The 10,920-nt window shown below is 40.8% G+C and overlaps 1 protein-coding gene across 1 annotated transcript in view; it reads left to right on the top strand.

The window, feature by feature from the left end:
* The window catches only part of cntn5 (contactin 5), a 73,633-nt gene extending 65,709 nt beyond the window's left edge, over positions 1 to 7,924 (top strand). The window contains exons 19-24 of the mRNA XM_062473124.1: positions 3,687 to 3,921; positions 4,185 to 4,294; positions 4,478 to 4,664; positions 4,891 to 5,003; positions 5,193 to 5,361; positions 7,000 to 7,924. Coding sequence (XP_062329108.1) covers positions 3,687 to 3,921; positions 4,185 to 4,294; positions 4,478 to 4,664; positions 4,891 to 5,003; positions 5,193 to 5,361; positions 7,000 to 7,103 — 918 coding nt within the window. The 3' untranslated portion in view covers positions 7,104 to 7,924. The remainder of the gene's footprint in view (positions 1 to 3,686; positions 3,922 to 4,184; positions 4,295 to 4,477; positions 4,665 to 4,890; positions 5,004 to 5,192; positions 5,362 to 6,999) is intronic.
* The last annotated feature ends 2,996 nt before the right edge of the window (positions 7,925 to 10,920 follow it).

The raw sequence follows: 10,920 nt of genomic DNA on the forward strand, positions 1-10,920 counted from the left end.
AATTATTAATGGCCATGTTTGTCCTCCATTGGTATTGCCGCAGCCTCCACCTTTATTAAACTATACCTATCTGTTAGGCTCACTCCAAACGAGCATATTTACAGATTGCAGGTCTATTGTAACTTTACTCCCCTATGAAGTGAACTGTCAGTGAGTCATGAAGTCGGTGTGCTGGGTTATGCTGATGTGGAGTGTCGCTCTAATGATCATGTAGGTTGCCACGGTATGTGCCTTTTATTTAAAGGTCTTCACTTTTACTAGGGAATATCTGTCAGACATTTTTAAGATGATTAAGCACGGTTGATGGACGAGGCTTGTACTGTAGGTTCAGAAGCATTACAGGGAATGGTCTGGTTAATGATTGTCTTAAGGACCTACAGATGATCCCATTAGTTTATACTCAGTTAATTGAAAATGAGCTTTATCAGTGAACTGTGAGCATAGATTTCAAGACATGTGAACCCACCTAGACCTCACATACTCCAGAATAACCTCTCAGCATGATGCAATTGATGTCAACTGTCAGGACTGAGTGTTTGTTTGATATGGTGTGGATAGTAGTTTCAAATGTGTCCATTTTAAAAACAACAATATCAAAACAGTAAGTGTGAGAAAAAAAAAACAGTTTTCTGTAGCTGCAGAAATAGAGATTTCGAGCCATTGTAAACTAAAGTGTTTGTGTGGCTCTGCGTGGCGGTGTTGTAGTGAGGCAGTGTGTGATGAAGCAGTCGCTCGGCAGAGTGAATTACAAGTTTGGTCTCACCAGAGAGGCATGACTGATGATTAACCTTCAGTCTTGAAGCAATCCCTCCACAAATCCAAGGATATTTTGGGAGCATCTGTTAGGAATCCCATGCTTCACAATGCTTGTACAAAATGAGATTCACCACACACAATTTTAAGAGGACACAGTATTAGCATGATATGTTTGTCTATAGAATAGCACCTTTGGCTTTTCAGGGAGCTTTGGGGATAGCATTTTACAGATGAGCACACAATGAACTAAGCTGTAGGGTTTTCAGATGAGGGCAGTTAAAGGTGCTATTAACTGGGGAATGGTGAACAGATGTGCATGTAAAGGATGGTTGTACTTGTGGTTATTTAGGACAGAGCCCAACTGGCATGTGGAAAATAACTTTCTCATGAGGAGAATTACATTATTTTCTACTCTCTTCCTAATCACTCAAGAAAGCTGTTAGAGTAACGACAATATAATCATACTTCCTATAGTTCCTTCTGTGCTGACAGTTCAATTAAAGGTGGTATTAAGTATACTTGTCAACAGTTAGCAGTCAGCAGTCTCTATCTTCATCAGGACATTCATTCTGTTTCTTTATTCACTTTGTATTTGGGTTTATGCATTTGTGTTATTATTTCCTGGGCATTTACTCCCATTTGCACTGAAGCTTATTTGAGGAATCAAAGCAAGTTACAGTGACCCACTGCCCATAGTCAGTGAGTCAGGATTTGTTCACTCATCAATACATTTGTCAATTTAGAGGCTAATCATGTGGCAATGTCCACATGCTCTATTTCAGTGGGACAATTTTATCTCTGCCCTACTTATTATTTTGGAAATGAATCAAGGTTTTGTCACTGATCAATGGAGATGAATATGGAAGGAGATGGAGCAAAAATTTTAGCTCCTTTTGGCAGTCAGGCCATGTGAGTACACGGCAGCCCATCCTCTCCAGTCATCAGTGGACGGCTGTCAAAGGCTGTGTGTCAGTGTTGGGCAGGGTTATTAAGCAGGATATATAACTAAACAGTCACCGCTGCTTCTCTCAGCCGTCTCATTAGGGAGACCATTTTCTGGTTCATGGTAAACTATGGAGAGGACTATTAGAGATAGCCCTTTCGTCACCATCCCTAAACTCAGCAGGCTGCATGCCACCGACTAGGAGAATTACCCTGACTTGAAGCAGCCCTTTCATACTGCACTTAACAGATGAGGTAAGGGCCCCACTGCTTTTAGAGACCACGAGTCGGAGGCATCCCTTCAAAAGCCAGGCAATCTCTGATTAGAAATTGTGATGGAAGTTAATTCATTTTCCATGAGCATCCCTTGCTTGTTAATTAGACAGCCGTGGAGATCGGCCCTAGTAGAACAAGATGTGAACTACATCTGCATCCTTCACACTGCCTCTCAGGGGCTGCTTGTCTAATCTGGGTGAAGCCTTAAGGGGACGTTATTATTTTGAAGCCTGTGCAAATCATCACATCATGACATGACAGACGTGATGCTAGAAACCGGAGTGTACAGCTGTTTGTCATTTATTTAATTTAGTCTAAGATTTAATTCGGGCAGCTCATACTTTAATTACATTTCCATCTCCCCTAATAAATTGCATTTGGTTCCATTAAATGTGTAGCAGGTGTTGGAGACAGCTCCCAGGGTCATCTCTTTAGGAAAACAGCAGACAGACATTAATGGCAGAACCCAAACATGTGTCCCAAATACCTCAACTTCTGTAGTCAATGGAAACCCACATCAACTCTCAAACGAACATCGTAGCAGATGGAGTTTGTTATCACTATCATCCAAGTGGAACGTTAGCAGTGAAGCATTTTTTGTTTTACGTTTTGGACCAGATACATTGGTGTTTTTTTCTTCTAATATTTAGACCAGTAAGGAGTAAGGAATTTTCAGTACTTTTTGACAGCATTCTATGATTTATCTCTATGACAGTAACAGATTGTTGATCATTTTACACAAATGAATGACTTATCGCTGCAGTTTTACATATTGCATTATTGTACGTACAAAGAACATGAAACTGAAAAGAAGAGAATGATGCATTTTCCTCCATCCGTATGTATGAAAAATATTTGTAGAAATATATTTTGTAGTAATCCCCAATCAGACTGCGAGATCCCAAGCTGATGGGAAATACTGTATACAGTAGATTTAACATCCCATAAAAGGTGTCTTTGCAAATGTTACGTGAATCTAGTGATCCCAATTAACTGAAGTGTTCATGCCTGCTACCAAAGAGCATGACATTTACAAGTGATTTATTTCATTACAGATAAATTCATCTGGGACTTATTGACATTTTGATATTATTCCTTTCTTTTCAACATGTTATTGCACACATTGCTCTCACAAAAGAGGATTTCCAAAATAGAAATATGTTAATGATATGCCTTTCAATTACAGAAGTGTAATGCCAATGTGCTTGTGCTTAACACTGATACCTTTCAGCCAAGTACCATTAGAAAGCTATCCTTCTCCTTAGCCCCTGATTACCTGATGACAAGTTGTTGTCTGCCAACAGACAAGAGTCACAATTACCAGTGTCTGCTATGTTCATATACCAGTGAAAAACAAATACTGTTCCTGTTGAATATATTGGTCTTACATGAAAAGAACACAATTAATGTTTCTGTAGGTGGGAGGGTTTGAGTGCAGCTCTCTGAGGATGTAGGTGCTATGTTTAGTTCGAACCCTCTTACATCAGCCAAAGCATTATGCACAGCATTTTTGGTTTACCTTGTTACTCTGATCCAGAAACATAATTTCTTTAGAGGATCATTTAAATCATGATTGAGGCCAATGATTTATAATGTTGATAATTGTCCTAAAAAGATAATCAATTCAGCAGTGACAGATGTGTTTTATGTTACTAAATAAAAAAATTTTCATGGCTACGATTTCTGTTCTTTTTCTGATTCCTTGCTTTAAGCCTGTGTCTGAAGAATTCCAAAACGGTGAAGGCTTTGGGTACATTGTGGCATTCCGAGCCAATGGGACGCGAGGTTGGAAGGAGAAAATGGTGACATCTGCAGATTCCACAACTTACAAGTATAGAGACGAGACCTTCCCTCCCTTAACCCCCTTTGAAGTGAAGGTGGGGGTGTACAACAACAAGGGAGATGGCCCCTTCAGTGGGGTGGTCACTGTCTACTCTGCTGAAGGGGGTGAGTCCTTCTGATAGGTTACATGTAAAGTACAAGAGTCACGACCTGCCCAATTACGTAAGAGGTTCAAGAAATGGGTCTGTGTATATCTAATTGACTGCCTGTGTTATATAATACAACTTGGTCCTGTGATCTTATAATCGGACATCGTATTTGGAATGATTCATTCACGCCCCTAGCTTTGACGAAGTAGCTCTCAGCAGCTTAGAAGCAGCACCACATGTTTCAGTGGGGTTGGTAAAGTTCACTGTTCTCTTACACAGAGCCAAGAGAGGCCCCATCTGACATGAAGGCTTCCAGCATTTCTTCATCGGAAATTAGGGTCACTTGGAAACCGCCCAATCCTGGTCCTGGAAGACCACAAGGATATGAAGTATGTGTACTGTGTGAGTGTGAGTGTGTGTGTGTGTGTGTGTCAGAGAGAGAGAGAGAGAGAGAGAGAGAGAGAGAGAGTACGTGTGTGTGCGTGTGTGTGCAGGTGAATGTGTGCAAGTGAACGTGTGCCAATGAGTGTTTGGGGATTCAAATGTATTTTTACTTATTGCTTGTTTGGTAGGTGTGCTACTGGAAGGACATGGAACAGGAGGAGTCAGGAAAGAGGAGGAGGACTTTAGGAAATGAGACCTCCATGGTGCTGACAGGATTGGAGGGCAACAGCGTGTATTTCATCACAGTGAAAGGCTTCAACAGCATCGGCCAGGGCCCTGCCAGCAATGCTATCACAGCCAACACAAGGAAAGACCGTGAGTGCAGCACTGTTGCATAACAAAGAGACATACAATACATCCTTCTAAATGTCTTCTGAATGTTGTACATTGGATCATCTACGGTATTGTTTAATGAGCAAAAACAGAGAAGTGAATGAAAATATAGGAAATCTGCTTTTATTGAACGTATTGTATGTATGCATCTGAATTTGACGGAGCCCCATGCCTCTACCTCTTTTGCGCTCTCTTTCTTTCTCCTCAGCTCCAGTTCAACCTCCTAGCAACCTCATGTGGATTCAAGAGGGCAATAATGTGTCTTTGAGCTGGGACCCAGTCAGATCAAAGGACAATGAGTCTGCTGTCATTGGATACACGGTAATCTCTCTCACCAGCATTCAAATGGAAAAAATTCAGAGGTAGAGGGTCAAAAAGCATTGCCAACACCCTCAGTGATCTAGCAGTATGTTGGAAGCCAGTGACCTCGGCACAGCCATATGCCGCTGTATTATTAGCTCTGGCAGAATGACCAGTTGAATCAACAGACATGTTGTGTGTGTCATTCAGGTCCTACTAAGCCAAGAAGGAAGAGGACACCATCAGGTGACCAGGACCATCAACCCCTCCGTGGTGCTCTCGTTGCCGGAGGGTGGCACCTATATCATGGAGGTGCGGGCAGTTAGTGAGGGTGGCGAGGGGGCAGCCAGCTCTCAGGTCCGAGTGCTCACCTCCTCTGGTAAGGTACAGAGACGAGGCTTTGGTCCCTCTTCAAAGTCCGTCTCCCCCTCTTCCTGAACACCATCTGCTTTATTCGGTTTCTCTTTTGTATATTTTCTTGGAACGCTAATTGAGTTACTGCTCTTGTGTGAGCCAAGTTTTTTGTTTCCTAATACTGTTTTAATTACCACCCCCACACAAACATACCTTCACTGCTGCACAAGCAATTATGTTTCAAAGAACAAGACAAACAAAAGCTGAAACCCCATTTTGTACAAAATGCCAAATTAGCTATTCGGGAAAAATACCTTTGAGCCAGTGGATATATAATACAAAATCATATTGGATTAATGTACTGTAATATCATTGTGAGAGAATAACATAATACGTTTTGGCTGCCACGTGTTATCACATTATTGAATCATTATTTGGATAAAACTATCAAGAAAAATAATTTTACCTGATAACGTATTACTTAAGTGAGTGCTTTATTTATTGGATATTGTGGGTCCCCAAAAGTAAGTAAGAATCAGTGATTACATTGTTAGTACATTGTCGCCAAGTATTACAATACCTGTTGTCGATTACTCATTGGCAGATATTGTTTGATTTCAGAGAACAATGTTCATACTGATAAGTAGGGCTGTCCCCACTCAGTCGACTAGTCGATTTTCGGGTCGATATGCTCTTTGTCGAATAAGATTTTTTTAGTTGAGCTGCCGTATGGCAGTGTGAGATCTGATTCCCGCTTGTGTCATTATTGCTGAATTAACGAAATGTTCTACAGAAGTTGTAGATTATATTATTTAAGACCAATAAAGCAACTCTAAAAATATATAATTTAAAATAAAAGGTGTTACTGTTTTCCCTTTCGTTATTCTGCGCTTTGTTTTGGTTTGGTATTTTGCACACGGCACGAGCACAATTGGCTGCCGAACTACAAACTCTGCCACAGCCTACTTTGTCGGTGTTATTAGTCAAAATGGCAAAGAAATCTGTGGTATGGCAGCATTTCATTAAAGTACATTTACAAAGTACCGGGTGACTGGAAAAACGTTGAATGCAAACTCTGCCAACAACGGTTTATTTTTCATAGTTCGACGTCGAATATGATGTAGCCTACCACCTGAAAAACGTAAGTTGGCCTAGCCCTACTTCACTCATGCTAACGCGCTGGGTTGAAAAATGAATATGCCTATTATAAGAATCACATCCAAATCGAATACATTATCTTCTCCGGCCAAGACAACAAAATCTTTCTCTGTTGCACCGTTCCCCACTCAGCTTCTACGTAAGTTCGCATGGTGCAAGTTCAGGCAGTGATAAGCGCGCTCTGATGATTTGCATGTTAAAGAATCAATATTTTTAATTTGTAGTACATTGTAAGAGATACTAAATACCATCGGCATTCGGTTACAACAGGACTGGTGATACAAGTCCTATTATTAGTAGGCTATTAGTGGCTGAATCTGCAATGTCCAGCAGCCATTGAGTCAGATCGGGAAAATGTTTGTACGTTTTTTTTTGTTTCAAATTTCGATTAGTCGATTTTCAAACGTTTTAGTCGAGTCTTGGTCGACCAAAGAAAATCTTAGTCGGGGACAGCCCTACTGATAAGAAGTAATAATAGCATTTTGAATGTTTTTCCCTTTTCCAGGTGTCCGAGCCAAAAGTGGCCAGTGCTCGTTGCACAGTGGCCTGCCACTGGGCCTGATGTGGACGGTTCTGCTCCTGGTTCCTCTGGTGCCTTCAGCTTCTTAGTGAAGCCTCCAAGCCACCCTCATCTCCCTTGTGGGACCCAGCCGGCTTCTTCTCCTCCATCCCCCAGACTGTCTGCTTGCTTTGGCCTTACCTGTCCCACAGGGCCTGGGGCCTGGGATCAGCTGAGGGGGTACTGCTTCTGCCAGTAAAGGACAGTCTCAGATAACACCTCAACTCTTTTGTTTCCTGTTCATGTTGAGCCTGAACTTTAGACCTTTTTTTTGCCATTCTTTCCAACATCACTGTAGTGTTGTACTGTAGTGTACATTGTGTGGAAAGACTTGTTTTATCATTTACCTTAACTTTATGGGGCGTTTTCCTATTGACTGGCATCTAACTACTTCCAGACGGCTCCTGCAGCTCTGGGGCTTCACAGACCGTGAACAATTCCCCGAAAGCTGCTGTGGCTGTAATACAGGGATCAGCCGGGCTGCTTCTTTTCATTACTTATCTGCATCAATTTACCCCTTGGCTGCCTAACAAGCAACCCAGCAACAGCTCAGTAGAGATAAGTGCATTGTTTTTCTTATTCACACATGAAGGGAAAAACGTTTTTTATAGTACTGAGGATATTACTATTTCCAGACTTGCTTTTTGTACATTGTGTTACCTTTAGAGAAAAACAGTGGTGTGTGTCAGCTACGTCAAAGTTTCTGTTGTCCTGGTAGCAAAAAGCAGTGCTTGGTGCCATGTGGACTGGTGGATGTAGAGGAGGTGGAAGACAGGGGCTCACCTGTAGTGCCCAAACACATTAGACAAAGATGATGACTCTGTGATGACTCATGGTGTCAGTACAAATAAATGTGATGTATTTTTTTTAGTATTTGGCTGTGGTCTGGTTATTATTCTGTAAAGGCATGTCCATGTGATACAATATGACTTTGTAAGCACATTACATACGCTATAGAGTCAATACAAACTGCACAAACTCAATTTGAAGAACCTTATTTTACATCTGTCTTTACTTCATGTACAATACGTTCTATATGTTTATTCCTACATCATTGCTACTATTCAAATGTGGTAAAGTCGCTCTGGATAAGAGCGTCTGCTAAATGACTAAATGTAAATGTAAAGGGGAACACCTCTCCTCGCTGTGGCCATTCCCCATGTGCTTAACATAATAGGAAAGGAATTGGTATCCATGGATGAGCCACAGGAGTCTGTAAAACTCCCTATACTGTAAAAGTGCTGCAGGAAAGTTAAACGGGACAGCATCCACCCAAGGTATTTCTCTTTCCTTTTAGGCTCCTTCCTCATCTTGTCAGCAGACAGGCCTTATCTCCCACTGGCAGAAATCCAAATGAATTTGCTTCAAGTGTAATTAATGTAAGAATGTCAATCTGTAACCCCAGGAATAGTCCCTGTGCCTGTGTTTTGTCTGAGCAGACCTCTCCTTGAGTAGAAGAGTGAATCCCACCCTGCCTCCAGCTCCCTGGACTCCTCATCACGGGGCCTGATAACCTGGCTATCCCTTCACAAGTTCAGGCAAGGTTACCAACTCAACCACCAGAAACCCAGAAACATTGCAAGACTGGGGACAAATGTGGCTCCAAGCCGTCTATCTCCGTAAATACAACATTGATGTTAGACCTCTTTGTTTTTGGATAATGCCTTTTTTTTGTGAATTCCTTTTTAGGACCAATACATCATCTCTGTCAGAAAAAGACCATTAGACAGATGGAGTCAGACTCATGCAGTGTCGTTTTTTGTTGTGCTTTTACTCTGCTCAATGACGTTGGTTCCGACACATACCTCCACAGAAGTGCTAATGTAGCGACCTTTAATTATTCATGCAGCACCTGTCTTTGTTGGTGCATCTGATTTATGATAATGGATTATGTACCCTGCAAGGGGACCTATTTGGTTCAGAGAGCCAGGAGCTATGGTGTCAGCAATTAAAATACAAACTCCCTCTAGGTTAATGTCACAAAGAGATTTTGAGAAAAGGGGGATTTTAAATTAACTACCGGTATTTCTTCTTCAGTTTTTAAAGTTAACATTGAAAATATTCTGATATGCTGAAACTGAGACAACATTGGCTGATTTGAAGACAGTCTAAGGTGTGTGTGTGTGTGTGTGTGTACTGTTTGCATGTGTTAGGGAGTGGGGGTATGTACGTGTTTATGTTTGAGTGTGCATATGTAAATGTGTGTGAGTCTGCATGTACAGTGTGAGTGCTCTGTGTTCTTAGGTTTGAGTATAATATAACCCTCTCGCTGCATGTATTGAAAACAGTGTAATTGTACTGTAGTCTACTCTAATTGAATTTTGCAAGCGATTTTCTCTCAATACGTTTTATTTAATTGTGTGCCATTAATTATTTCCAGGACATAAATGTATGCCTGATAGAGCTATTGTACATTTATAGCTTTAAGCTCCACAGCCATTCAAAATGGCAGGTCTAATTAAAAACTTCTCAGGATTCAAAATGTTCTGCATCTTTCAAAATGTAAAGAAATTGTAGGTATCTTAAAAAAGATGGGTACTTAAAGTTAAAGGCAATGCATTTATACATGACAGCTATTATTTTTTGTGTCAAGGTTTCTATGCAGTGGAGGATTTTAGCCAGTGGCTTCCTCTCAGCAGTGGATGCAGGAAAATTAGCAGGAATAGAGATAGTCATATTCTTCTGAAGTCCAACCGTGGAGGGGATTAGAAAAGAACCTGTAGGGAAGTCACTGGGCACGACATGTTTTTGACACAAAGAGGTGACGAGCTATGCTACTTGAACCAAGTTATGCTACTCGACAGACTATGCTACTTTTCATAGATCTGTAATCTGTTCTATGTGTCTAAGACTTTTCTGTCCATGGCCTTGTCTGTTGAGGTAAATTTTGTGGGACCACAATCGTAAACATCGTTTTTATGCTGAGGGAGAGAAAAAAGGAAACCACAAGGGGCACTTATTTAAACAACTGAATTTGTCTTTGTCTTTTAAGATTTATTCTTGAATACCCTTCTCTAATTAGAAATCCCAGCAGGGCACTTTTTCTTACATTTCCTATGCAAATTGACCGTAGAGTGATCAGTGTAGCAAATGGCTGCTGTGTGAATTTCAGGAACTTCCTCCAACGCTAATAATAACGGACCATCTGTTTACTGTTGGCATCAATATTTGTTTTTCTTATGACAATAACCAAGTGACTGAAGAAATTTGACTCTTGTTTAATCTCCAGTGATATGCCAAAGAAGATGAAGGTAGCCATTACTCAAAAATTGTATTCTTCATTTTGTCCAGTCTGTTCTGAAGATTATATAGCATCTTCTGAATTATTCAAAATGTATTTCAGCCTAAATACAAGGTCACCTAGAAAATATTTACGAAATTCACACAAATTAATTTTTTTCCAAATTGTTTAACTGTCAACATTGCCAGTACCCTATGCAGTCGTTTGAAACAACAATAACTCTTCAATCTTTAAATTATTTCTATGTTTTATTCATCACTTTTAGTTATGGGTGAAAATAAATACTCATCAGTGTGTTATCAGCACTGGATATTTCTGGGATTTAACTGCCTGTCATGGCAAAGATCTTACTTAATCCCTACCTTTTTAAATGAAAGCAGAAAAAGGTCAATGATGGACATATCCTCCGTCCGACACCTTGGTGTGTGGAGCACCAGTTTATTGGTTTGGCCTTCTTCAGCTTCATTACCTACTTTACTGTTGAGGGGAACTTTTCATGGAGTTGACAAATTGCCTGATTTGAGGATTCCTGGGTGGCAGACTACAGTAAACCCTGGATCAGTCCAGGCAATTTCAGTGGACCTGCAGTGTGAAACCTAGTGATGAAACAATAGACAAGACCAGAC

The sequence above is a fragment of the Osmerus eperlanus genome, chromosome 11, assembly GCF_963692335.1.
Source record: "Osmerus eperlanus chromosome 11, fOsmEpe2.1, whole genome shotgun sequence".
Classification (NCBI taxonomy): Eukaryota; Metazoa; Chordata; class Actinopteri; order Osmeriformes; family Osmeridae; genus Osmerus; species Osmerus eperlanus.